The 27988-nt window shown below is 48.5% G+C and overlaps 4 protein-coding genes across 4 annotated transcripts; 1 reads left to right on the top strand and 3 right to left on the bottom strand.

The window, feature by feature from the left end:
- The first annotated feature begins 56 nt into the window (after positions 1–56).
- cpe (carboxypeptidase E) lies at positions 57–4841 on the top strand. Its single transcript, XM_037262416.1, has 9 exons — positions 57–447; positions 2300–2496; positions 2574–2741; positions 2850–2967; positions 3030–3212; positions 3332–3471; positions 3542–3641; positions 3731–3849; positions 4152–4841. The coding sequence occupies exons 1-9, from the start codon at positions 219–221 to the stop codon at positions 4248–4250; spliced, it is 1353 nt and encodes a 450-aa protein (XP_037118311.1). The 5' UTR covers positions 57–218; the 3' UTR covers positions 4251–4841.
- Positions 4490–9557, bottom strand: LOC119131043 (secreted frizzled-related protein 2-like). Its single transcript, XM_037265152.1, has 4 exons — positions 9459–9557; positions 6225–6864; positions 6064–6144; positions 4490–5700 (listed from the first exon to the last, which is right to left on the bottom strand). Exons 2-4 carry the CDS (start codon positions 6745–6747, stop codon positions 5393–5395), a joined length of 912 nt encoding a protein of 303 aa, XP_037121047.1. The 5' UTR covers positions 6748–6864; positions 9459–9557; the 3' UTR covers positions 4490–5392.
- On the bottom strand, positions 8186–24857 carry dchs2 (dachsous cadherin-related 2). Its single transcript, XM_037253061.1, has 22 exons — positions 23473–24857; positions 22586–23404; positions 22319–22513; positions 22012–22243; positions 21675–21911; positions 20672–21101; positions 19811–20397; positions 19533–19720; positions 19259–19358; positions 19006–19175; positions 17944–18760; positions 17640–17879; positions 16909–17043; positions 16561–16770; positions 15361–16221; positions 15036–15152; positions 14389–14600; positions 14108–14259; positions 13897–14027; positions 13542–13828; positions 13299–13440; positions 8186–12435 (listed from the first exon to the last, which is right to left on the bottom strand). Exons 1-22 carry the CDS (start codon positions 24370–24372, stop codon positions 10001–10003), a joined length of 9597 nt encoding a protein of 3198 aa, XP_037108956.1. The 5' UTR covers positions 24373–24857; the 3' UTR covers positions 8186–10000.
- Positions 24858–25463: 606 nt separating this feature from the next.
- On the bottom strand, positions 25464–27876 carry msmo1 (methylsterol monooxygenase 1). The gene is made up of 6 exons (XM_037265406.1): positions 27794–27876; positions 26848–27104; positions 26601–26749; positions 26105–26231; positions 25875–26029; positions 25464–25776 (listed from the first exon to the last, which is right to left on the bottom strand). Exons 2-6 carry the CDS (start codon positions 27100–27102, stop codon positions 25584–25586), a joined length of 879 nt encoding a protein of 292 aa, XP_037121301.1. The 5' UTR covers positions 27103–27104; positions 27794–27876; the 3' UTR covers positions 25464–25583.
- Between the last annotated feature and the right edge of the window lie 112 nt (positions 27877–27988).

Consider the following 27988-nt stretch of genomic DNA (forward strand, 5'->3'; position numbering starts at 1 on the left):
TACCATTCAAAGCACGTCATCGTCTTTAATTTTGAAGGCATACACCGGACGTGCTCGTCTCCTGCTTTGTAGCTTGACGCTGATTTACTCAGGTACGCATCCCCGCCGAGGGCAAAGGAAGAGAAAAGACGAAGAACCACCCATTCATTCGTCCATCCATCCAGCGAGCCCAGCATCCTTGTTTTTTTTAGCCGGACGCCAAGCATCCCACGACGGCCATGAAGGCGCTCCTGTTGCTGGTGCTGGCGGGCGCGACGTCGCGCGCGTTGTCGGCGGATGGCGAGATCTCCTTCGAGTACCACCGCTACGATGAGCTGCGCAAGGCTTTGGTGTCCGTGTGGCTGCAATGTCCCACCATCGCGCGCATCTACACCATCGGCGAGAGCTTCGAAGGCCGCGAGATGCTCGTCCTCGAGATGTCCGACAACCCTGGCACGCACGAACCGGGTCAGTCCGTTCGGTTAATCTGGACATTTGGCAACCAAAGGTGGTTTTAGCTGCATTTATTTTCGCCGCAGCCTTTCGGTGGGATCGTTCTGCAGGTGTTGATGCGATCGGTAGCCGTGCGTAAAAGCGCATTTCTCTATCGTCACCCCCCCCCCCCCCTTGCCCCCCAAGAAAATGCTCAGACGCCATTTTGCAGCTCGATGCCGATCCGCGGTGGTGATTGTGAGTTAAAAGCTCCTGCGCCATTGTGAAGCCGAGCAGGTGCAGCGTTTCATGTCACGAGCCGCAAACAATTGCATAACGCCAAACAGAATCATCATTCGCCTAATGACGTCATAATGGTGACTTGCAATGATTTTACCTGCTTCTGTTGACTATGTATATTATTATTCAGTGCATGATTAATTAGATCTATTTTTTGAATGCACTATAGGCATCATCGAGCTTTTACTTTGCAGTTTCAGTTATGTCATGAACAAAAACTCAACTTGACAGTTGAGCACTTTTGTTAGTTTATCACAAATGAACCCTAAATTCAGAGTAAGTTGTTTGTGCTTTCCTTTGGCCTTCTCTATTGTAGACTGACTGTTCTGCCTTTTATCAGAACTAATTGAAAGGTCTTTCTTTAAAATGAGCTGTCATTGGTATCGTACAAATTGTATGTATCAGACGTATTAGTGGTATCGATTACTTGGTATCGGAGTACTCAAGCGTCAAGCTTGTCGCTATGCATATCAGCCGTTCTCCAGATCATATCTGTCACATTAAAACACGACTTAGTGGACGTTGGTAGATTTTCCTTGGATGCATGTAGGAATAAAATTTTGTGGAGCTTTCTATTGCTAACAGATGTCTCGCCGCCAACATGGCTATGACCAAAACAGTGCAGCAATGTTTTTATAGCTCCCCTCAAGGTGCCTGGCTAAGGCGGGGCGGAAATAGCGGTCACCGTGGCAACAGATCGGCTTAGCGTGCTGAGCCGACCGCCGGCTCGTGGTTGGCTCGTGCATGGGCCGTCTCGGGAGAGAGTAGAGCCACCACCGCCCCCGCCTTCAGCCCCTCCCACCATCGCCCACCCGATTCTGCATCTGTTCGGAAGCTGCCATCTGTCAGAGGGTTCTTCTGTGTGTTTCCGCTGGTCACCTGACAACCCAGTCTACCCTTTCACGGTTGCCACGGCAACTGCGGGCGCCCGCCCTTCCCCTCCATCCTCTCACCCCCCCCCCCCCCCCCTCCCCGATGACGTCATGATGCCGCCGCCGCAGAAACCGTAATGACAAGCTGCCGTGGACAAAATGACACGTCAGTGAAAAGCTGACTCACCTGATGCCAGATATTAGACACGTCCTGGACATTATGTAGCATGTCACAAATCATTGTTCTATGCTGCTGTTCTGTATAAATTGGCAAAGAAAGTGTGGAAAAAATGATTCTGTAACAGCTTCTGAAGGCCAAATTAGTTTTTTCCCCCCATCTTTTCTCCATGTTGCTGTTTTGTACAAGCTGTTTTTGTTGTTTTTAACTTTTTACACTGGTTAACTTTATTTGAGGTCTGACTTTCAATGGTCTCACTATCTTTAGATCACCCAAAGCTGCCAACTGGTTGTGTAGACTTTTTATATCTACTCTGTTTGAGGAGGGGCACACCCAGAAACCATTCATGCCACACGAGGACATAAAGAGTTAATTGCAGCCTTGAAATCATTAGTCAGAATGGGAGCCAGATTGAAGGTTTTAAAAATAACCTGAGCACCAGATGTGCTACGTTTGCGTGTGTGTGTGTTACTCAGCCGAGAAGTTCTTACTTAATAGTTGTGAAGACGTTTGAGTAACAGCTTGTGTGTGTGGACAGGCGAGCCGGAGTTCAAGTACATCGCCAACATGCACGGCAACGAGGCGGTGGGCCGGGAGCTTTTGGTCTACCTGGCTCAGTACCTTTGCAACCAGTACCAGCAGGGAAACCAGAGCATCATAGACCTGATCCACAATACGCGTATCCACCTCATGCCCTCCATGAACCCGGACGGATTTGAGAAAGCCGCCTCTCAGGTGACCTCGGCCGGGCCGACGATGCCTTCGAAGGAGCGCTGGCGCTTTTAAGTCACCGTGCCGGTTTTTGTGTTCAGTCCGGGGAGATGAAGGACTGGTTCGTGGGCCGTACCAACGCTCAGGGGGTGGACCTCAACCGCAACTTCCCCGACCTGGACAGAATCGTCTACGTCAATGAACGAGAAGGTGGAGCCAACAACCATCTGTTGCAAAACATGAAGAAGTCTGTGGATGAAAACACCAAGGTGGATCAAGGACGCTCCCAAACCGATTAATCGTCGATTCATTTTGACAAGGATAAATAATACGTTGTGCACAACTGCAAGTCAGTGTTGCCTTGTCTGAATTTGTAGCTGGCTCCCGAGACCAAGGCAGTGATCCACTGGATCATGGACATCCCCTTCGTCCTCTCTGCTAACCTGCACGGCGGGGATGTGGTGGCCAACTACCCCTACGATGAAACCCGCAGCGGTAAAATCACATTCATACAACTCTAGCGTGAACCGAAACGAACAATTTGTTTGTCACGGAAGGCTCGGCCCACGAGTACAGCGCCAGTCCCGACGACGCCATCTTCAAGTCGCTGGCCAAGGCCTACTCCAGCTACAACCCCGTCATGTCCGACCCACAGCGGGCGCCCTGTCGCAAGAACGACGACGACTCCAGCTTCAAGGACGGCATCACCAACGGAGGAGCCTGGTACAGCGTTCCCGGCGGTGAGAAACCGGATCGGGACTCAGAATTCCAACTACAGCGTGGCGAATGCCAATAACAGGTGTTAGCATTTAGCTACTGCTAAATACGCTAACAAGCTGCTGCTGGTGGGGTTATGCAGGAATGCAGGACTTCAACTACTTGAGCAGCAACTGCTTCGAGATCACGCTGGAGCTGAGCTGCGATAAATTCCCAGCCGAGGACTTGCTCAAGAGCTACTGGGAGCAGAACCGCAACTCGCTGGTCAGCTACATCGAGCAGGTGGGCGGACAGACGCAAAATAGCTACGGACGTGAGCAGAATGATGTTGACGTCGTTCGGTGTTGTTCAGGTTCATCGTGGCGTTAAGGGCTTCGTGCGAGACCTGCAGGGCAACGCCATTAGCAACGCCACCATCTCTGTGGAGGGCATCGAGCATGACATCACCACAGGTGGACATGCAGACTCGTTTAAAAAAATGGACAACATACATAGCAAGCGCAGCCGCTTTCAAGTGGACACAATTGTGTGTTTCTTCCAGCCAAAGATGGCGACTATTGGCGTCTGCTGACTCCCGGCAACTACAAGGTGGCAGCCTCGGCTCCGGGATACTTGAGCGTCATCAAGAAGGTGGCCGTTCCGCACAGCCCCGCGACCAGGGTACGAACAAAAGCAAATGCATTAAAAAAACAAAATCATCTTCTATGTATGCATTTAAAAATATGGTATACATACCCAGTGCTTCTTTGAGTTGAGTCTTTTTTACCTCGAGCACATCCCCAACCAAAACAACCCGGACGTTTAACATCCGGGGGAAAAAAAAAAAAGTCAAGAAGAAACGCATGCTTCAATCACCACTAGGTGGCACTGCAGGACAACGACGTCCCACCCACAAACACACGAAGACGGACCATCAGGCATTTACTGTTTATATTCTCAATGCCATTTGTGTTTCTGTGAAGGTGGACTTTGAGCTGGAGTCTCTGATGGAGCGCAAGGAAGAGGAGAGGGAGGAGCTGATGGATTGGTGGAAGATGATGTCCGAGACACTCAACTTCTAAACGGACGCCCGGATGACGCCCTGCTCCCATCAGTCCTTTTCTTTCTTTTCTTCCTTCATGTTTGAATAACCTCCACACACACACACACACGAAAGAGAAGGAACTTTGTTTCGTTTGCTGTCATTTTGTTGTTTATCGTGATGAGTGGTAACCACGGCAACCATCCTAATAATTAATGAGAGCTGAAGACACAAAAACGCACAAATCAATAAGGACTGATGATTTTTTAAATTTTTAGAAAATCATCAATGATTACAGCACAGCTTGGCTTTGAGCACAGAATGACTTCTTATGAATATTAACGTGTATCTATGAAAATATATCCAACTGTATTTATTAAAGAATAGCGAGAAATTATCGTGCGTGTTTTTGTAACGTCGAAAAAGCAAACCCAAAGCCATTCCTTCGTAAGGTGCAACACCCAAAAAGGAACCGTGAAAGCTTTTCTTCATTTCATTTGAATGCGCGAGGCAAAATATGAACTCATACATGTCATGTATGGAAGATATGATGAATGTATAGCTGTTGGAAAATGAGCATATATAAGAATGAAACTGATTCAACAAATAATAAAAGTCCCTGGTTATGTTGGCTGAGTGTACAGTGTGTATTTGTGCGTAATATTGCATACCTTAAATGTGTTAATCAATCATTTAAGCTGAAATCATTAAAAATAACCAGACAAAACTGCATCTTAACATGTTAATGCCATTTGATTGTCCCAAAAAAGTGAATACAAGATCAAATTTTAATATTTACAAAACCAAAGGTGAAAAAAACGAATATTGCACATGCACACAACAAAGTGATTATTAGCAAAATCATTATTTATAAAGTAGAAAATAAACATGGGAGAGCAAATGTGAAAAATGGAGTCAAGAAATGAAAATGTTTGTTTCTGTCTGTCATGCACAAGTATGAAAATAAAATTAACAAAGCTGAGAACATAGCCAGCTAGCTCTCATGTTTGGCTTGAGAAAAATTCAGGAGTACAAAAATAACAAACATCATTTGCATTTTTTCCAACAATCATTTCATTTATGGAAATATTTGCTAAGTGTGATTTTATTCATTAAGTGAACTTTCAGAAAGTTGTACAAGCTTAACTGGCAGTGGAACCTTGAAATTCAAATTTTTTTTTTTTAGCACTGCAACTTGCGTATACTCCGCGAAATCCTCTTGAAGTCGCGGCGGCCCTTCTGCCAGCGTTTGAGCGAGGTGACCACCAGGCGTCCGTCGTCCATCCTCTGTCCCACCACCAGGTAGGCGGCGTTGATGTCGTTGATCTCGTCGCAGACGCAGCGCAGCCCGTCTTTGAGCCACAGCGCCGTCTTGCGCAAGTCGCGCTCGCTGACGCCGTGCAACTTGTAGATGGTCTTGCTCTTGTTCTCCGGCACGATCCGTGTGTCGCCGTCCATGTACGAGATCTCCTTCACTTTGATTTTCAGAGCTCAAAGACAGAAAAAGGCCATTGTTACAATCCAAACAGACCAGATATTTACGATCAAATATAAAGATTAGTGTTGCGATTAGTGTTGTATTCTCCGGTTGAATGTAGAGCTGAGAACATGAATCGGCAAGTAATCGATTATCAGTTTAATCCTACTTGAATCATCGATTAATCGTTTGGAGGCATTTTTTAACCTGAGAATTGTCTAACGTCAGCCTCTCAAATGTAATTGTTTTTTAATTTCTGCTTGTTGCCGATACACAAAAAAAAAATCGTCTGAGCTTGGCAAGTTTGGAAAAATGTAGAAGATTTTTCAAACAGATCAACAATAATACTGAAGAAATGTCAATCGTGAGCGCTTACCAAAATCGTTTTTGCACAAGCTGTCCACGATCTCGTTGTCATTTTCATCGGTTTCCTTGCAGGCGTCACACACTCTGGGCACTGAAAGACAAAAAACACAACAACACTTCTGTAAGCTCATGAATTTGTTGTGTTTGGAGGACGAGAGACGTCACTCGCACCTTCTCCGGCGTCAGGCACGGCGTTGCGGACGTCGGTGGGCGGGATGCACAAGTGCTCGCCGTCGTCGGCCGGGAAGGCGCGGCAGTCGAGCATGGGGGGCCACGGGAAGCCGAAAGCGGCCATGACGGGCGCGCAGCCGCGCTCCACGCCCTCGCACAGCGAGCGGCACGGCCGGACGGCCTCGTCCAGGTCGGGCAAGCAGACGGGCGCGAAGAGCGAGCAGAGGAATTTGCGGGTGTCCGGGTGGCAGCGCTTGTGCACCAGCGGGATCCACGAGGACGCCTGCTGCACCGCCTCGCTCATGCTCTCGTGGCCCAGCAGGTTGGGCAGACGCATGTCGCTGTACTCCATGTCCCGGCACAGCTGCAGCGAGGCTGGGATGGCTTTGCACTGGCTGCGCTTGTACGGGCGCTCCTCCGACTCCTCACGCGGGGCGCCCGACTCGTACGGGCCAGCGGACGCCCAAGCCGACGACGTCAGCAGCAGGGCCCACGCCGCGGACAAAGCCACTGCCGGCGTCATCTTGTGCGCGCAAGACTGCAAGTGGGGGTCTCTCCCAGAGACTTTTCTTCAGTCAACACTCTGGGAGGAGTCCCAGACGCGTCCTTGGGGCGGGGGCGTCGCTGAGAAGGACTGTTCCTATAGGAAAAAAAAAAAAAAAAAAAAAAGAGAGAGAGTGAGACCTTGTAAGAGTCTGACATGATTTCTGCCCAAATAAAGACTTGATTCAACTTTTTGGAAAACAGTTTGCGCCCGCCATTTCTTCTTGTTGTTGTAATTCTGAATGTAATTTCTTTCTTGACCACTAGACGGCGACATACCACATGTGTGACTTTCCTCTTATCAGATTATGACTTGTCTGGAAAATATTATTTGCAACTTTATCTCCTATAGCTTGACGTTTTTGGTGCCATTTGACTTGCATGTGTACAGTTACGTAAACATCTAGAGACTGGGTGACGGCTAAATTTAGCACAAGTCTTATTTTTGTCCCAGTCTCGTTTCCCAGCCTTCTTTGTGGAAATCATAACAAAAGTGGCTTGACGCGTTTGCTTCATTGCAGCCAAATCAGCCATGTCGGCAGGTCATCTGTCTGTCCCGGGTGCTTTTCAAATAGGCAGGAAACGTCAGCCGGGGCGTTTAGGTCTGCTCAATGGAGCGTTCATTTTCCATCATTAGGAGGATTGTGGTGCACCTCAGCGCACCCGGGGGGGGGGGGGGCAGTGAGGGGTAAAGGTAACCCGATGCGGACTCCACACTTCTGCTTCTTCTCAGACGCCAACTCTTTGCTTCCTCTTTAAAAAAAAAAAAAAAAAACATCAACAACCTCGCAACAGCCTTTTGTGTGACGTTTGTCAGGAAAAAGCTTCTTTTTTTTTTTTTTTTCATTGAAAAGTACACAAAGTGGACAGTTGGTGATTAGTGTATCAAATTCACGCTTTTGTGCGTCACATCAAAAAAGCTCAACATGGGGTCCTAATGGGTCCCGCTTAATACCTCCTAATTTTGCCTGTCCAAAAACAGAACAGCATGGCTTTGCTGTTATTCTTGCTGCATGGCCAAGGCCTGAGACATTTTTAGACTGGAGGTGGTTTAGAGTCAGGGACACACAACAGGGGGCTTGGAGGGGGGCATCCATTTTCTATGATGTGTGTGTGTGTGTGTTGTCCAAAGACCCCATCCATCACTGAAGGGGGGGGGGGGGACTCAACTGCCCTCCTGTTTCCAGCCCCAAAACAACCCCGGCTGCTTTCCGAGAGGGTTCAGAGGTCACCTGACTTGGTCGTCACAGACACTCTTTTAAAGAGGTGACATTCACACTTGAGGCCTCGATCGCATGTTGGGCTTAGGAGACTGACAGCAGCTATCAATCAATAGCTTTATTTTGAATGCTATGGAAAAATAGTTGTTTGTTTGAATTTAAATTGTCATTGCAATCATTAAAAAAAAAAATATTGCATGCAATAGTTAATAATAATATGATTGGAGGAAATAAATTGGAGACCATCTGTTTTGTATCATGTGGTGGCGGCAGGAGCAGCAGGCAAAAAAACAACAACAAAACACACACACGCGAGTGATTTGATTGAATCCAAATGTGACACTTCAGGCTGCTTCGTGTATCAAACTTTGACCTTCTCTCGCATGCCCGCCGCCAACTTAAACCCCTCCCCCGCCTCCCAACCACCGCCTTTGGCCCAGAGGAGCTAAAACATGCTCTTAGGTTATATTCCAACAGCTAAAATTTCTAACAAAATATTACTGTAACCATGACTGGCTTCAAACTGTGAAGAAAAAAAAAAAAAGAATCAGACAAGATAAACTAATCTTAACATGTCAAGTCTTCAAATGTAATATTTGAGTAAATACTGACCAAAATGTGGAATTTTGTAAAAAGAAAATGGAAAGCCTTTCACCATTTTTTTTTTTTTGGTGCAGGAACACAAAAGCCGTTCCGAAGTTGAAACATGAGCTGCTCTAAAAGGCACTTTTATAATGACAGTGAGCGATAACAAGCCAACTTCTCCGGGCACGCTCCATATGGTTTGCATAAGAGACGAGGTAAGCACTTGTGTGATGAATTACCTCCACCGAGGAGGTCAGGCGTGCTTTTTGTTTGCTTATTTGCGTGTCCATCAGCGGGATTGCACAAACTCCGTATTTTCGTGCTTTTAGTATCTTTTTAGTCTTTTGCAATCAACATTCAAGGAAACCCTCAATTTTTTTTTTTTTCTGTTTGGCCAGATCGCACGATACGGTGAAAGAGCTCCTCCATCAGCCTGGAATCGCAAATGGGAGAAAAATAGCAGTCACACACCAACGCGAGTCAATAAATAACGGCGCACCTCCAAGTGATTACATGGAGGGTCAAGGCCGCAGTGTTTATTGTCTCGGCGGCCGAGACGTCTAGTAGAGGTTTCAGTGGCTACGTGCCTCAATGTTTGCTGAGACGGGGAGGAGTGCACTGAATGAACTTCTGTCATTTTGTATTGTCCTTGAATCATGTTGCCGCGTAAGATAACATTTTTAAGAGGTACCTCAACTCATTTCATGAAATGAATCCAATGGTAGATTGTGAGTTTGGAACCTGGGCCTTCAGTCGTGAATTATTGCTAATGCTAAAACGCTGTGTGGCGAGGTATTTTGCATTTTGGACACACAATTCCAGTTCTCGTCTAATATACCACAATCAATATTTATCAAACATTTTCAATAAAATCCATTGTACTCACCAGAGATGCCGATGTGCGATTTCTTTGCTTTCTTTTGAACGTGGCCCAGACATTTTAATTTCCAGGTTAAAACAAGCAAGCCAAAGGTTGGTTGACCTCGACTTATCAAGTCCAGTTTTTCTTGAAAAGTGCATGTCCGCCATCGTCCTTCCCTAAAAAGCAATCTTTGAATCTTGTTAAGATCAACCAATCAAAAAGGTAAACATAACAAACTAGTTCGCTGAGCCAATCAGAAGAGATGAAAACGCTTACATCACACTGAGCCGTTGTAAAAGTGAAGAGCGGTGAATCTAAAATCGGATTGGTTCAAAGAAGAAATCCCTGACACAGATTGAATCAGAAGATGATATTCATGTGACATAATCAAACTCAATTAAAGCAACTTTTTACCAAGTAAATTCAAAAGTATACCTGCCTATTCGGTCATTCTATAATAGGGGTCTCAAACTAGACATTGAATCTGGACGTATGTGGGTGACAGAGTAATCTACAAAAACAATTTCAAGTATTCAAAAAAAGTCAAGCTGAAGCTAAACACTTGATCATACTTGGATTTCTGCTTCAAGCAGACTTGCGGTAAGGGGCCCCGAATCCAGTCTGATACCCCCCACCCCGGCGTCAGATAGAATTGGAGAGGTCCTGGGGGTCCTGATAGTGAGCGACGAAAGCGAAGGGGAGAATGTTGGCGTCATGGCCGTCGGTGTGAGACCCGTGTTCCTGGCCAAGGGGGAGTAGGCGTACCTGGGATAGGATGGCCGCCGCCTCAGGCTGCGTGCCCGAGATGGTTTGCGGGGCGGCACTGTCCGCACCCCCGGCTGGGCTACAGATGTTATGAGCGGAGGCGGCGGGTGATCCAGGTCCTTGCGGCCCCCTGGGAGCTCCTGGTCCGGGAGCATCCCGATTTCAGTGAAGACCTCCGCCAGAGTCTGGAAGCAAGGCTCCCAGTCTAGCAAGTAGTCCCATCTGCGGCCCCCATCCAGATACTCCAGAGAATCTGCAGACTTCCCTTCTAAATTCCTTTCTCTAATCCTTACAAGGAGTCCTTGTCCTGGTCCATCTTCTTTGAAATGGTGCAGACTTTCGATGCTGGCCATCCCCGAGACCAAACATAGACCGGGCGATAAGAATTGTCCTGGCCCAACAGTCACAGATTGGCAGGACGCTGGGTTTTCCAAGATCCCTTTTTCATCTGGTTCGCAGCAGGGGTACTCGTTGATCCACTTGATCTCCTGGTCCTCGGCCGTCTCGCCTTCCGCCGAGCCACGGCCGCTCTGGATGGAAGGTGTTTGGCGGCTGGACGCGTCGCAGTTTTTCGTTATGATGACAGGTTTCATGTCTTGCAGTGAGAAGGCTCGGTCCGGTTGCTTCAGGTTCGTGGCCGTGTTTTTGAGGCCAGCCTCTTTGAGTTTTGATCTGAGCACCAAGCCGACGAAGACAACAAGGATCAGCAGGAATACAACAAGTGAGATGCTCAGACTAAGGATGTGGCTGTCAAGCGTCACCCCAACGGCTGCCCCGGCCAAACTGGATACGTTGATAAAAACCTGACAGAAAGTTGTCCTGGACCCAGGGCGGGGACTTCTGGCGGACACGATCAGCTTCAGTACATCCTCGCCGCCCTGTCTGCGGAACACAGGTCCTGACGCATAGATGGCTCCAAAGGTTTTATTAATGGAGAAGAACGACGGTGGGTCCAGAAGGGAGTATTCCACCAACCCGTCCACACCTCCATCTTGGTCCAGTGCCATCACAAAGCCAACGGCATCCCTTGGCTTGGCGTTTCGGGGCAGGAGGAAACGGTATTGGCTCTGTGTGAAGAGGGGACTAAACTCGTCCACTCCCTTGACAGAAACATGCACTTGGACTGTCGCCACCTTGTCGCCTTTGTCCCGGGCTTCCACCACCAAGCAGTACTGGCTCTCACGCTCGTAGTCCAAGGTCTGCCGGGTGTGAACATCACCGGTGCGGGGATCCACGGCCAAGGCGGACTCTTTCCTCTCCATCCCACCAGAATCTCCGAAACAGGAGTACAGGACGGAGTAGGTAAGTTGTCCATAGGCGCCCGTGTCTTTGTCGACACCACGGATGGCGCAGACGTGGGTGAACGCCGGAAGATTCTCCAGCACGGAACAATTAAACGTGGGGAACAGGAAGAAGGGACCGTTGTCATTCTCGTCCAGCACTGTGATGAAAACCTTGGTGAACGCCGTCTTCCGATCTTTTGTAGAGTCGTCGCCATCAGACACCCGGATGATGAGGGTATATTCGGATTCTTCCTCGTAGTCTAGCGGGGTGTTGACCACCAAAAGTCCAGACTCAGGGTCCATCTTGAGGCGTCCTCCGCTGTTCCCTGAGATTATGTCATAGCGCAGTAGACCGTTGACTCCCTCATCGAGATCTGTTGCATTGACCTGCGCCAGGCTGGTGCCCGGGTGGCTGTTTTCGCTGACTCGAACGTGATACTCTGGACTCGGAAAAACTGGCGCGTTATCATTGCAGTCCGAGACAGTCACCAGGATAACGGCGGAGCTGTTGAGACGTGGCGTCCCTCGATCGGATACTCTCACCGTGAGTGCGTAGTTCTTACCGATCTCACGGTCCAGCGGGCCACACAGTACCAGCTGCCCGACGTTGTTCATCCGATTCTCCGCCTGTGTCGTTTTGACTTCCAAACAGAAACGCCGCTCTTCGTTTCCTGCAAAGAGGGCGTAGTCCAGATACGTGTTTTCGGGGCTCCGGTCTTGGTCGGAGGCAAAGACGGTCAGGAGCGTTGCGGCAACGGGCGCGTCTTCCGAGACGGTGACGGTGTAGACGTCCTGGCGAAAGAGCGGCGTGTGGTCGTTGGTGTCCAGGATCAACACATCAACGGATGTGACGCTAGAGAGGACGGGATCGCCTCCGTCTCGGGCTTCGACGAGAAGACGAACGGGGTTACTGTTGCCGGTGGCCTTCATGGGCTTACTGGTGAAAAGTGATCCTGAAAGATAAACAAAGCAAGTACAATGTGAAGTCAGAGCAACATGCTAAGCTAATATTAGCCACGTGGACATAAAAGTTCCAAAGAACAACAAATCTGCCCAAGCAGCAGTGGTTTTCATCCTGCTTGGCATATTTGAAACCCGACAAATAGTACCGGGTCGTACGCTCCAGTGGAAAAGGCGACCAATGTGAAAAATGTTTCACTAAAAGGTCGATGAAGTGTTAGGGCGGCTAATACGGTGCCATAACACAAGAACTGTTAACACATCCTTTCTCTTGTTAGCATTACCCGCGTACCTCCTTCATTTTAACCCAAACCATGTGTACACCATTACAACACACTGGTGCGGCGGTAACGTTTCACCCCGCCAACCGATTTATTATCCGCCGTCAGTGGCCTGCTCTGCTGAATTTTCGACACGTTGGCTTGATTCATTTTGACTGGGTTGTGTATTGTTTCACAAACATAAGGAGGCCATTTTGGCAAGGCAAGGCGTGTATCAGATGGCAGTATTAGTTTCACTTTTTGCACTCCTCAACAGGAAGCTGGGCAATTATTCTCATATTTAATGTTCCTGAGGCCATGAATTACCTTCAGGGAGGAACATAAAGTTGCATATGGGAAAAGTACCCCAAAAAAAGCATTAACGCCAAAAGCTTGTTAGGTGGTGATTCTTTGCCAAGAGACAATGTTCCCTGTTGGTGTTATCCGTGTATTGGAATGTCCGTTGTGGTCACTGGCATTGGGTCTCGTTGTCGCAACTAGCACGAGTCCATTATTGTAACTTGGATCGCAACTGGCATGGCGGTTCTGGCAAAAGGGCAGATATTTCCTTGAGTAAGGCTCATTATCGTTCTTACCAGTGTGCGGTTGGACGTAAAAGCCTTGTAAAAGAGACGAGAGTAGCTTGTAGGTGATCTTGCCGTTCAGTCCTGAGTCTTTGTCGGTGGCGGATACGTTCAAGACAAACGTGTCCGCCGGAGCCAGCTCCGACAACTCCGCCTTGAGCAGACACAAACACTCAAATCAGGCCTTAATCCACTTCAATGAATAAACTGAAATTTGAATTTGTAAAAATCACATTTTGCCTTTTTCACACAAACCTGGTATGAGACCTGGTTGAAAATGGGACTGTTGTCATTGACGTCCAGCACCTGGACTTTCAACTCTCCAGAGGTCCGGTGAAGAGAATCTGATGCCCAGATGGTCAGCGTGAACTCGGCCTCCTCCTCAAAATCCAAAGCTCGGGTCAGCGAAACCACGCCGGTGTACCGGTCCACAGCGAAGGCGCTTTCTACGCCGGCGTCTCCAGCGAAACTGAAGGTGATGGTGGGGCCGAGGTCCACGTCATTCGCCGTCACCTGCGTCACCACGTATCCCGCCGGTACATCTGTGGAATACAGTTGACGGTATGTGGGTCTTCAGTTTTTAAGCTGTTCCTGTTCCTGAGCGTCTTACTCTCTGAGAGCAGTACAGGTTCCATGGGAGGGATGGCGGGACTGTTGTCATTGACGTCTACCACTTGGAGCCAGATGATGGCGGTACTGCTGAGTGGAGGGTTTCCTTTGTCTGACGCCTGCACCACCAGCCTGAAATGAGAACAAAAATCATCCATCCATTCATCTAGCCCAGCTGACTTTCGGACTGATTAGTTGTTGTGTTAGCATACTTGTACGAAGACGTAATCTCACGGTCCAGCATCGAGTTGGTGGCAAGGATCCCACGGACTGAGTCCAGGATGAAAGCGTCGTTTTGGTTCCCGGAGATGATGGAAAACTCGATTTGCCCGTTTTCCCCATTGTCTTCGTCGTGGGCAAAAACCTAAAGATTGGATGTATGCTTGTTAGCTTGTATGCTAAACGCTATTGCAATGGGTCAAAATAAAGTTGGTGGAGGATCCGTTTTGTTTTTGTTAATAGTACAAACTGCAACGTGTGTGAAGATGCCGACCTGCATGACGTAGGTGTTGCGCCCTTGGCCCTCCCACACGGCGCTCCGGTAGACATCACGTTCAAAGACGGGGGCGTCGTTGATGGCGTCCCGCAGGGTAACGTCCACCTTGCAGTAGGCCGTCCGCCTACCGTCCTCTGCCAGGACCAGGAGCTCCACTCGAGGGCTCGTCTCAAAGTACAACGCGTTGTCCTGCCGTAATCGAATCTCACCTGATACCAAATAGTTTGCACGGAATAACACAAACAAAACCGATGACACACAATTTTGAAAATGCTTATTTCCACACAAGCAAGACTTGTTTGGTCTTGAAGTTTATGCAAGGTGAATGTCACAAAGTACAGTCTCAGCCAAGCGAGTCCTAAAATTGACAACCACCTTTTGGGAAGTAACAAACAACATAAGTAACTTATTAGACTATCAAGGAGATGTTATGGAAGGCTGGAACACGATCCCAAATTGTGGGGGCTGGAAACTGCTCAGAGATGAAGCTGATAATTTGTGCTTGGCAAGGAAAGATGGTGCAGATATTTTTCTGGCAAAGATGTTTTTACGGATGTCGTCATGGAAAATAAAATGGCTGATTAGAAGAGAATGTGAAATTAGCATTTTGGCGGAGGAAGGCTACAGTCTCTCTGAGTCTTTACCTGCGTGGGAATCGATGGAAAATGCGCCTTGGTTGTCGTCTGGGAATATGGAATATGAGATCTTTTCCAATTGGCCTTCAGATTGTCCCTCAGCGTCAACTGTTGCGATCCACGTGCCTGGAAGTCAAGATCACTGGTAGGGCTATTTTGTCAAAACAAAATGGCCGACTTTCTGTTTGGTTTCTGACTTAGCTTCTTAAGTCTCTTTTGTGGCTCTACTCATGTGTACAGAATTTTTTTTTGGGCCTTGATTGTGAATCTACTGGACTAAAATATTTCCACCCAAATGCAAAAATTGATGACTGAAAATATAAGTGGTACTAACCCGCCTTGCTGTTTTCCGCAATGGTGGTATTGTAGACGTTTTGTGTGAATCGCAAGTCTTTGGTTTCTCCTCTGAGGTGGACAAACACCAGGCAGCTCGTCGTCAGCACGGGATTTCCACGATCCGATACCGCCACCCGCAGCTTCCTTCCGAAGAAGCCCGCCCTCACCCGTCGCCTCATTGAGATTTCTCCTGTTTCTGCATTGATGTCGAAAAGATTCTCCTGGTCATCGGGAAGGAAAAAACGAACGGTCCCGTTAGGACCCAGGTCGGGATCTGTCGCCGTCACCGTGGCGAGCACTCGGTTCGGAAGCGTCTCGGCAGAGACTATTGCCTTGACGGGATTGCTGTCACAGACGGGAGCGTTGTCGTTGACGTCGTCCACCTGAATAGTTATGGACACTATCGAGCTCAACGGGTCTTGGCTTCCACCATCTGTTGCCAGAACTTTAAGGGAGAACTGGGACCTGGTCTCCCGGTCCAGGGTCTTGGTAGTCCAGATGTCACCGGTGGAGGGGTCGACGGAGAACGCGCCCTGACTGTCATCGTCCGTCAGTGAGTATGTCACGTCACCGTTGGTTCCGTGGTCGGGGTCCAGGGCGGTGACGCCCAGGACCGCTGCCCCGGCCGGAAGGCCTTCGCTGACGGAGGCACGGTAGCTGTCCACAGTGAAGGCCGGCGCATTGTCGTTTTGGTCCAGGAGGAGCAGTTGTAGCTGCGTGATGGTGCTGAGCGGGGCGGGGCTGCTGTCACGGGCTTGGATAGTCAGCGTGTAGTTCTGATGGTCCTCGCGGTCCAGATTCTGAAGGGTCTTGACGGCTCCTGTGTGCCCGTCGATGGCAAAGACACCGTGGTCCTCACCTGAAGATGATCACACAGATTACACATACTGTGTAAATAAGACTTTTTGTGAAAATAAAACTTTAAATCTTATAGCACTTCATTAGTTGGGAAGAAAATTATTTTAAAAAAATAATAAAAAAAGAATTGTGGAAAAAAAAACTTTAAATTTTATACCACTTTTTTAGTTGGGGAAAAAAAATATATAAAAAAAAAAGAAAAGAATTGCACAAAATAATATTTGTCTGGAGATTAAATCTATTTTTATTGAAAATTAAAATACAATCAATCTAAATAATTTAAAAAATTGTTTTAACTGTCTGACAATTGCTCTCGACGTGCACAGCATGACGTGCTCACCTAAGATGGCATAACGAACGGTGCCGTTCTCGCCAACATCCGGGTCGGACGCCCAGGCAGTGTGCACGATTCCAGGCGGAAGGTTTTCCGGAATGCTGATCCGAAAGCACGACTGCGAGAAGCTTGGCGGATTGTCGTTGTCGTCCAGCACTGAGCAAAACACCGTGGCGATGCCCGAAAGAGGTCGCGGGCTGCTGTCACGGGCCTGGACTGAGAAGAAGAATCGACAAACGTATCACGCAAATTGAACCTGCTTGACACATTTTCTTTTATCCACTTGTTAAGATTTCATCTTTGTCTTAACTTTTTCTTGGTGGGATGGGGACAGCGGGGGGTGGGTGGTCCTACCTCTCAGGGTGAAGTGTGGCTGCTGCTCCCGGTCCAGGAAGGCTGATGTGGTGATCAGGCCGGAGTACGGGTTGATACTGAAGAGCTCGTAGCCGGGACCAGGTAATAGACTGTACCACACCACCGCGTTCTCCTCTGGGGAATGCACTCAATCAGCCATCAGAGAAACCAAAATGTCACTGCTCGCTAATGGACAGGTTCTTACAATATTGTTTCTATGAAATAGTCTTTTCCAAGAATGTGTAGTTACTGTATTTGTTTTTTTTAGTTCAATGGTTCTATATAAAAAATAAAGTTGGCGCTGATTTGTGTCATTGACAACAACCATAGACTTTATTGGCACATATGGCTCGGATTATTGACATCATCGCCAGAGGAGACCTTTGAGAAACCCCAACCACCCACCCCCACCCTAAACCCCCCGCTTGCTGTTTTTGGACTCGACTCACCCCTTAGAATGTTTGTGAGAACCCCCTGGTGACCCCCTCCCTCTCAAAAAATAAGAAAAAAATACGAAGCTGCTGTCGAAGCAGCGACAGCATTTGAACAGAGCCGCACTGTCGGCAGCAGCAAAGCAAATAAATGGGACTGGGAAGGTCGGCCGCGTTCAAATAAACACCTGTGATTACGGGTTAGATGTGTGAGATGATTTCCAGTCCCAATGTTTATTTCTATTGTGCGAGCTGACGATTTTCACAAAGTGCTAGAAAGAAACGATTGGATCGCAGTACCTGAATCCTCATCGGTGGCGGACAGCTGGACCACCAACTCTCCAGGTTCCCTGTTCTCCGCCACGCTGGCGACGTAGACGTCGCGACTGAAGACGGGCGGACGGTCGTTGACGTCAACCACCTCGACCGTCAGCGTCTGGCTGGATGAGAGCGGAGGCAGGCCGCCGTCCACCGCGGCCACGCTCAGCCGGTGGAAACGTGCCGTCTCAAAGTCCAACGGCGCCAAGAGCCGCAAGAGGCCTGCGTGATAAAAGAACTCGAGTCAGATTGACGTTGAGTTCACGTTTTATTCATGAAGCAGTACCTGTTTTCTCCTCCAGGGTGAACATCCCTCTTTGGTTTCCCGCCAGTATGACGTAAGACACGGTCCCGTTCTCCCTCTCGTCCGCATCCGTCGCCACAAAATGGTGGATCAAACTCCCTTCCACCGTGTCTTCTGCAACCTGGACCACATCAGCCGACTTAAACGTAGGGTGATTATCGTTGACGTCCAGCAGAAAGACCCTCGCCGTCACCGACGCGTGCCTACGCTCCACCCGCCTCTCGGCTTGGTCGCTGGCGTTTACGGTGAAGGCGTAGGCCGGGCTGGCCTCCCGGTCCAGGGGCGCTGCCACCGTCAATCTACCGGTCCGAGAGTCCAAGTTGAAGGGGAATCCCGGTGGCGAGGCGAGGGAGTACCACAGCGCGCTGTTTGGGTATGTCCCGTCCTCGTCTCTGGCGCAAAAGGCAAACGCCAGGGATCCGATGGGGGCGTCCTCCCTCAAGGCAAACACTATTAATTCGTCTGGGAACCACGGTGGATGGTCGTTGACGTCCTCTACCGTCACAAATACCCGCACCTTTACGTTCCCGCCGACATCGTCCTCACCGAGCGCAGTGAGCTCGTACTGGGCAGCCGCCTCGTAGTCCAGAGTCTGGTAGACATAGAGGTCTCCTAACTGAGAATTGACGCCAAACCGGAAGTCCCCGTCACCATCGGTGATGGAGTAGCTCAATTTATTTCCGGGAGTCATGATGCTAACGGAACCAATCACGGTTCCCGGCGGGTCGTCCTCTCTGACCCTCAGATGTCTCACGACTGTTGGGAAGGCATGTCCGGACTGGTTCTCTGATCCATACACCTGGAGAGGATATTAGATTTTCTTTCTTTGCTTTTTTTTAGATTAAATACTTTGTATATTTAAGTAAACAGCAGGAGAATACACCCTAGATTGGTCGCCAGCCAGACGACCATTCACTCATTCACAATGCCAACAAATGGGAACTGAACGCTAATGTACCGCTAGAAGGAATAAACGTGTCAAACACTGCCACCTGGTGGATAATTTGACATACAGGTCATTGGAGCAAGCCACAAGTGTAGTACCTGCATGTGAATGAGTGCAGTGCCCTCTAGTGGTGGAGATCCGCCATCTCTGGCTGTCACTTGGAGGACGTAAGTGGCTTCCCCGCTGTGCTTGAACAACGACGTCGTCCTGATGTCTCCGCTCTTACCGTCAATCTCGAAATGTCTCAAACGTTGACCTTCCGCACCGACTGACATAGAAGAAGATTTGAGAAATGTCCTACGCCTACTTTTAATAGAAACAACTTAATTAGATTGAACAGAAAGGACCTACCAGTTACCAACGACAAAGTGACCGTTCCATTTTCGCCCGCATCCAAGTCTCTGGCAAAAACGTTTGTCACGAACGATCCTGTTGGCATTCTAGGCGATATCTGACAAGTAAATATACACAAGTCAAGTCAAAATATTATTGCACTTGTGGACCACCATCCATCTCAGGGGGCGGCCATTTTGTCTTGCACCGTCACGTAACGGTGACTGAAAATGACATCATATTAGGGCTCAGCTTCGTTACCTGTCTGTCCGTCCATTCGCATAATGCTCACCTGGACGTTGCGCTCCTTGCTAGCCGGCAGATGCCTGAACTGCGGCGTGTTGTCGTTGACGTCAGTGACCAGGATGCGGACTGTGGCGGTGGCATTGCGACGTGGGCTGCCATGGTCGGCAACCATCACCTCCAGGGTGTGCTGGCTGCTCTGCTCCCTATCTAACTCCACCCAGTTGACAAGCTCACCTGAGGTTGCATGACAGGAAGTTGAGGACGGGTCATAAAAAAATGCAAATTGACAGTTGCTTGTCGGTCATAAATAAGGAATAGCTTTACCCGTTTCAGCATTGATGCGGAAGAACTTCCCATCCGTGAGCAGGATGAAGGAGAGCTGAGCGTTTTTCCCAGAGTCCCGGTCGGTGGCGGTGACCCGCCCTACTAGAGCACGAGGCGACGGCCCCTCTGGCAGGACCAAATAGTATGTAGCCCTGCTGAAAACTGGCGAATTGTCATTGACGTCCAGCACCAGAACCATCACCGCCGCCGTAGCGTTGGCCTGGCCTAATGTAGCAACTGCTCTGAAGCGATAGGCCGATTCCCGCTCGTAGTCCAGATCATCAGAGAGGTACAACCACCCGCTTCCAGGATGGATCCGAAAGGGAAACGAAGGGGAACCTGCTTCCTCCTCCAGGGAGTAAACCAGTTCTGCGGTTTTGGAGGGGGCCCCATAGATGCGTTGGGCCCTCACCTGGATCACCGGGGAGTCCTTCCGAGAACTCTCGCTGATCTCCACCTGGTAGACCAGCGTCTCAAATGCCAGGCCATCAACTCGGGAGGCCCGGTCCACATTGACGGTGAGCGTCAGCGTGGCGCTGCGAGGGGGTTCCCCACCGTCTTCAGCCGTGATCTCCAATTGAATCGGCCTGGGGGAAAAAAGAGAGAAAAAAAAATATTCTTAAAAAAATTTGACATATTCTGACAAGACAAAAAATATTATGTATTATAATTATATATTATATATCATATTTTTTGTCTTATAATATATTCAAAATTCAAAAAATGTATATGATAGAATAATATATTATTTTTGACACCAATTACTACTTTCCTACCTTACCATCTTGGGGCATTTAAAAAAAAAAATCACCAAGCAATGTCTTGTAAGCCAAACTGTTCTTTTGGTAAAGTTATTTATACCTTTCTTCAGCGTCTGCTCTCAGACTTTGATTGAGCGTAACCGTTCCGAGGTCCGGGTCCACTGCGAAAACCTCGCCATAGCGACCTCTCAAGTAATAGGTCACCCGGCCATTGACGCCGCTGTCATCATCGTGGGCGTGGGCGATGTACACCGCGGTGCCCGGCGCCGTGTTTTCCCATACAAAGACGGAGTCCCGGAGTTTGGGGAATACGGGCGCCGCGTCATTAACGTCAGCCACGGTGACGTTGACCCACGCCCCGCCGTAGACCGGGGAGGATTGGGCGAAGGCCTGGAGGAAGAGCAGGGCGTACGGTAGAATCTCATGATCCAGAGGTTTCACTGTGCCGATCAGGCCCGACTCGGCGTCCACGGCGAAAAGACCCCGCGGGTCGCCGGAGGAGATGCGGTAGGAGACGGATTCCATTGAGTCTGTGAAACACAAGATGACATCACAGAAGGACGCTAAACCTGAAATTTGTCAGAATAAATTTTCGATCAATTAGCTGATTGGTCCTTCAGTATAGAACATTTTCAACAAAGAAAAAAATCCATTGAGTATAATTACAATGGAATTAAACCCTTGAAGTAAGTGTTTGTCGCATCACGCACTTATAAGATTACAGACTATCTTAATGACGCCTAACCTTGTTGTTTCTGATTTAATCTTTAAGGCCTTAAGCCATTAATTAATGAAGTGGCCTGGCGTGACTGCTGCCTGCTGTCATGAAGCTTCAGCCCTACTTCAGGTTGCTCCTTTTATCTCACACACACAAGTTTGCTGGCACTCTGCATTGTCATCTGTTGATCTACTTAAATAGGATTAAACCTTAAAGGGCAGCCGGAGCCTTCCTGTTTGCCTCTTCACGTCTGGAAACTAAACTGCCACGTTTGAAACAATCCATGAAGATGTTTCGGAAAATGGCCTTGTGGGTATGTAAAAAAAAAAACAACCACATTGTCTTTGATAAATATTTGATCAATTCATTTGACGGCAAAACCTACCCGTTGGGTTTGCGGCCCGCACGGCGCCTACGCTGGTGCCCGGTGGAGCGTCTTCCGGCACGGTGAAGTCATATCGGGATGTCTGGAACACGGCCGGAGCAGGGACGCTCGACAAGACGTCGATAATCACCTCGGCCGGTCGGACGGATGACACGCCCCCGCCGTCCTGCGCCGTGATGGATAACTTGATACTGGTGGCGCCCGGGCGTTTCAATGAGGACGCGAGATACAGAATCCCTGTCGGGTACACACATGATTGATCTGGAGCTGCTAATCTGCTAAGTAAAACATTAAAGGACGCTTCCCGTTGTCAGGTTGATCCTGGAGTTTTGATTACCTGTTTGTTCATCGAGGGCAAACAGAGCAGACAGGTCGCCGGGTAGGATGTGGTAGGTGATGTAGCCGTAGCGACCGGCGTCGGGGTCAGCAGCCACAACTCGCAAGATCTCGGTGCCGGATGGCGCGTGACTGCTGATGCTGGTGACGTATCGCTCTGGCTTGAACACCGGCGCATTGTCGTTGAGGTCTTGGATCTCCACGTGCACGTACGTGTACGCGTAGAGGCCTCCCTACCAAGCCAAGAAACGGAAATTGAAAAAACATTGAAAAAAAACATCGAAAGTAGGAGTCTTTAGTATACAAACCGGATCGTCTGCTCGGACCAGGATGTCGTAGGCAGTCTGTCCGGCATCTCTATCAATGTCCCGGGAGACGCACAGCTCTCCGGTCTGAGAATTAATGTGGAACAGGTTCTGGTTCTGATCCAACCCATCAAAGACTTCAGGTATGGAATAGACCAGAACGCTGAACTCTGGACTGTCCGCATCAGTGGCCACAACCTAGGAAAATAATACAGGAAAGGTTTGGTGTCTGTGAGCCAGAAAGTGTCTCGGGAGCGGTCCAGTATGTACTTGCAAAAAACAGGTCCCGGGGGTGCTGTGTTCCATCAAGCTGGCATTGTAGAGACTCTGCTGGAACACCGGCTCGTTGTCGTTGACGTCTTCCAGGACCAGCCTGACCGTGGCGGTGGTCGACCTGGCCGGTTCCCCGCAATCTTCCGCCACCACCAGGAACAAACACACCTCCGCCTGCCTCTCCCGGTCCAGTTCTCCGGTTGTGAGGACCAATCCGGACTCCGCATCCACACTGACCGGGCAGTCCCAGTCGGACTTGAGGATAGAATAGGTGATGTCGGCGTTGACTCCCTGATCCGAGTCGTGGGCCTCCATCTGGATGACGGTAGTCCCATTAGGGGCATCCTCTGAGATCTGGACCGCAAACACGTCCTTCTCAAAAACCGGGGCGCAATCGTTGGCATCGGCCACCTTCACGAGAAGAACCGTCTCGCTGCTCAAACGGGGACTACCGAAATCCAAGGCTTGGATCTTCAACTGGTAAAGATCCTTCTCTTCCCTGTCGAGATGGGAGCAGACGCACAACGCATACAGAAATTCGTCCGTCTGCTTGAGAGCGAACTTCCCATCGCCGCCCTCGAGCTGGACCGACACCATCTCCCCTGGGCCGTCCGGGTCCGACGCGGAAATCCGGGCCACGTAGTCGCCGATCTCGGCGGCCTCAGAAACCAGCGTATCTCCATTCTCGCTGAGGAACAACACGCTGATGATGGGGCTGTTGTCGTTGACGTTGTGTACCTTCACAAGAACCAAGGTACTGCTGGACTCTGGCTGAGCTCCGTTGTCTTTGGCCGTGACGATCAGCTCGTGGAAAACCTGCCACAATAACAAACGGTTTGAACGCAGTAAAGCAAAATTAGTCGGTAAAAAGAAAGTAACTCCACCTGTGCTTCAAAATCCAAAGGCTTGTTGAGAAAAACCACCCCGGTGGTCTCGTCGACGGCGAACAACTCATCGCTGTCGCTCTGTCGCCGGTTGATCCCGTAACTGACCCTGGCGTTGTCGCCCTGGTCCCGGTCCGTGGCGTAAACCTGGCACACAGACGACCCCACCGGAGCATTTTCCGGCACGGACGCGTCGTATTTGCTCTGGTTGAACACAGGCGGGTTGTCGTTCTCATCTATGACCCAGATGTTGACCCGGAGCCTTCCGATCTGGGCGGGGATGCCGCCGTCAAAGGCCTCCACGGTTAGAGTGTAAAAGTCATAAGATTCTCTGTCCAATCTTCTGTCCAGAACCAAATCCAGGCCAGGCTGGTTTCCAGAACCTCTGGGGTGCTCCAGCCGGAAGAGCTGCCCCATATGAGCCTCTCGGATCCGGTACCCCTGGGTGCCAAACTCGCCTTCATCCTGGTCCCGAGCTCCTTCGAGGTGGAAGCGACTACCGGGTGGGCTTATCTCAGACACATTCAGGTCCACTTGCTCGGAGGGAAAGAGCGGCGAATGGTCGTTGACGTCCTCCACGTTGATCCGAACTCTGACCACCTCCCCCGCTAGGGTAGCCACCACAAATTCGTACGTCCCGCGAGTCTCTCGGTCGAGAACTGTCAATGTGGAGATGATGCCCGTGTCCGGGTCGATCTTCAGATCGCGGAACACGTGCGAGTCGCGGCTCTCTGAGATAAAGAAGCCGACAGTCGGACCTCTCAGACTGGTGGCCAGGTCGCCGACCACAGTGTGAGCGGGCAGACCCTCCGGGATGGACAGCGACAGGTTGGACGCGTCTGCCCATAAGGGGGCGCACAAGAGCGCTGGAATCAGCAGTGTGTACACACTTAGATACATCTGGTTTTTTTTTTTTTTAACAGATAAGATGTTTTTTTTTTTTTTTTTCAAGACCAGGAATGAAATTGCCACTTTGACATTGTTCAACTCTAACTTCACAGGCTAAAATTGATCCATAGGTTGACAAACAGCCTTGTATTCTACTAGATCGGATTTGAGACGCGGCAGACTACATTCAAGAATCAAAGCAAGAGCAACAAAAGTTGGAGCAAACCATTTGGATTTGAAGGCGCATCTTACCGAATGATGTGCAATTGGTGGAAAACAAGAAAGTGAGAGAGGGAAACGAATATAGTCTTTTTTCCTGCCATACTAACCTCGTCTGCTGAAAAACAGAATTTGGACACCCTTGGATGAGATTAAAAAAAAATAATAAAAAAAAATCACAGAACAGTTTCCCAGTCTAAAAGTCTCCGCGGCAAACTCTTCAATGGATGCACCCCGACCCGACTGAGTGCCTGTCCCCATCTGTGCTGCCTTCTGCCTTGCCACACCGCTAATCAGGCCGCCAGATTACGTCGCTAACAGACGTCACAGGGTGTCCATGAGGAAGACACAACGGCATATGGGAAAAGACAAATTATACATAGACAAATTTACATTTTTATTCAAATATGAACACATGTATATAAAAAAATGTGGGTGACTAAATCTATCAGAAAGTTATAATTAAAAGTGCAAAGTCCAAACAGAAGCAGCTCACCTCACATCTCGTATTTCCTCAAATAGAGGACGTCCCTGCACTCAATACTATTAAACATGCACCTATGTGTTCTATTTTGTGTTTTCCTTTTGTCCTTTATAAAACACACATTTCACTTGCATTTTTGTGTTTTGAAATCTGAAAAAGCCCATTTTTTTTGTTTACGTTAAACTAATGCTAAAGAACAAAATTTTGTAAGATGGTCAAATGTCCTGCTTATAATTCAACAAATTATTTTATTCATTTGATATTTTTAATGAATTGTTTGATTTATAGGTTTTCAGAATTTTATCCTGCCAAATGTCAAAATTGGTAGTGGTTAAAAAAAGAAAAAAACATATCAGTCAAGCCCTACTAAATAATATTTAAAGAACAAACAGCAGCCAAAAAAAGAGAATGTTTATGGTTGTATTTTTGCCCAAAGAGAAGACCGCAAAACTGCCAAAAAAAGGCACTGACGTGACATTCCGGTTTGAATCCAGATCAGATTTGAGACAGCGTGTTGTTTTTACTGCATCTTCTTGCCCTCTCTGTCTTTGTGCATGTGCTTGTTGTATTGATTGTCAGTGTTGAACAGCTTGTCCCACCAAGTGAAGGTGGAGGCGTAGTTGCCCACAAAGTTCATGTGGTGGAAGTCGTGGAAGCGGGCGCCGGCGTAGAACGGTACCAGGTGCAGAGGATTGATGGGAATGTCGTACCCGCTGGGGACGGCGAAACAATTTGCAATTGCTTTTTTTTTTTTTTTAAATGAGGTCAGCATTGCCATTGCCTCAGCCAAGAAAACACGTGGTCGTGGTACCTGTGCACGTCGATGGTCTCCAGCAGGCGCACGGCCACCCAGGCCCATAGGAAGAAGACGTGGTTGCAGAAGATCATGATGCCAATGAAGAAGCCCGCCCCCAAGATGATGGTTTCGGCGGGGTGGGCGTACTCGGCCTGCATGCCAAACGGCGACTGGTGGACAAATAAACGCAAGTGCCCATTCAGCGGAGTCGCCGGATATTGATTTTGTGTGTCAAGAGGACTCACAGTGAACTCGTGGTGGACTTTGTGGATGTACTTGTAGATCCTTCGATGGTGGAGAAGTCGATGGAGGAAGTAGTGCCATGCGTCCTCCACTACAGCGCAGCCGAAGCACTGAGCCATGACGTATGGCCTGGACACACACATGCACATGCCAGTGTTATAATAGTTTTAACTCTTCATAAAAATTCAAATAATTGTGTTAGTTAAAAAAAAAAAAAATCCCAACATGTTCTATGTGGCACCATCCTGGTCTAAACAGGACATTCTGATGACTATTTTTTAGAATTTGAATTAAGCAACAAAATCCACCCATTTTTACCCAATTTAGGGGGCGGCCATTTTGCCACTTTCTGTAAATGACATCACAGTTGCTCACAACCAATCACGGCTCAGTTGTTTTCGGAGTACGGTCATGTGACCTTGGTAATTGAAGTTGTGATTGGTTGTTACTTGAGCTACATATACAAGCATGTCAATACTGTATCGGCACGTCACTGACCATCGCGGCATGGAGTCCCAGTCGTAAGGGATGTTGAAGAACTCGGTGAAATAATACGTGCCGCAGATGAGTGGCAGCTGGATGAAGAAGTGGTTGAACAGCAACATCTTGAAGCACCGCCACTGCTTATCCCATGTCTCCGGCTTGTCCTGCGTGCAGCACAAAGAGCAATGATTGCAAGTCCTTTGGCGCCATCTTATGGACTTTCGATGTAATTACAAACTCCTTTAACAGGAGACACACTGACCGGTTGGATCTTGTACTTCTGCATGAAGGGCAGGAACTGGAAGATGAAGCCAGGGAGGCAAAAGAGGAAGTAGATGAACTCATGCACGATGAGCGAGCCCCAGGTGGCAATCTGGAACTTTGTGTAGTTGTCCATCATGTAGTCCCACGCGTGCTTGAACGGGGACTGCAAGGGGTTCCTGGGCAAGAATGCGTCCACATACTCTGCCGCCAGGTAGGCCGAGCTCAAGATGTTTGCTGTGCCGTTCACCTCCATGACTGCGATGCAGAGAGACATGTGATATTAGGATTTTTTTTCCCCTTTAGTCAGATACCATTGGGGTTTTTTCTAATGAATTTGTCATTTGAACTTTACACTTTTTTTTTTTTTTTAAGGGATACAGAAGATAGCTAAGAGTATATTTAATTGGCATAACGATTATGATGGTGTCTTTGTAGAAACAAAATTGACAGTGCCTGGGCCCAAAACGTTTGAAAGCTTCTAACTGCGCTTACTCATTAGTCAACATTTGGTCAGATCTCCATAAAAGCTGTACTCACAATACAAAATGCATGTCATTGAAAAACTATTTCCAAAATGAGATAACATGAACAATGGCCTTAAATACACATAAGGAATACAAGTATTACTGTGCTTACATTTGTTATCACACTGCTATGATAAGATGTCTATATTACGACTTTTAACCTAGCGTCATTTATTTGAAACTTTATAGTACGAGCAAACAACCCGTTTGACCACATTTACAGCAAATATTTAAATTCTAATAACACATTTAGGCTAAATAAGTGGGTGGCTACAACATCAATTAGCAGGGCTCGTATTTATACATTTCACCACGAACAACGCCAGTTCGTTACTTCATCCTTCGCTTTAGTGTTTAACTGGTAAAAGAACATTTAAAAGTTAAGCTAATTGTCCGCTTATTCGCATTATTTGCACTCACCTTTGCACTGGCTTGCGTGTTGTGTATGTGTGAAATGTACCTGGTGGCCTCGCGCGTCAAGTAGTCGAGTGACCAGCCTTACGATTGGCCAGCGTGGAGCGCAAGCCTACGTCACGCTGTCTCTGATTGGTCAGCCACATGAAGCGATGATAGTGAGACTGAGGATCTCCACAACGACAGCCAATCAGAAGCCGA

Source organism: Syngnathus acus, chromosome 1, assembly GCF_901709675.1.
Source record: "Syngnathus acus chromosome 1, fSynAcu1.2, whole genome shotgun sequence".
In the NCBI taxonomy this organism is placed as follows: domain Eukaryota; kingdom Metazoa; phylum Chordata; class Actinopteri; order Syngnathiformes; family Syngnathidae; genus Syngnathus; species Syngnathus acus.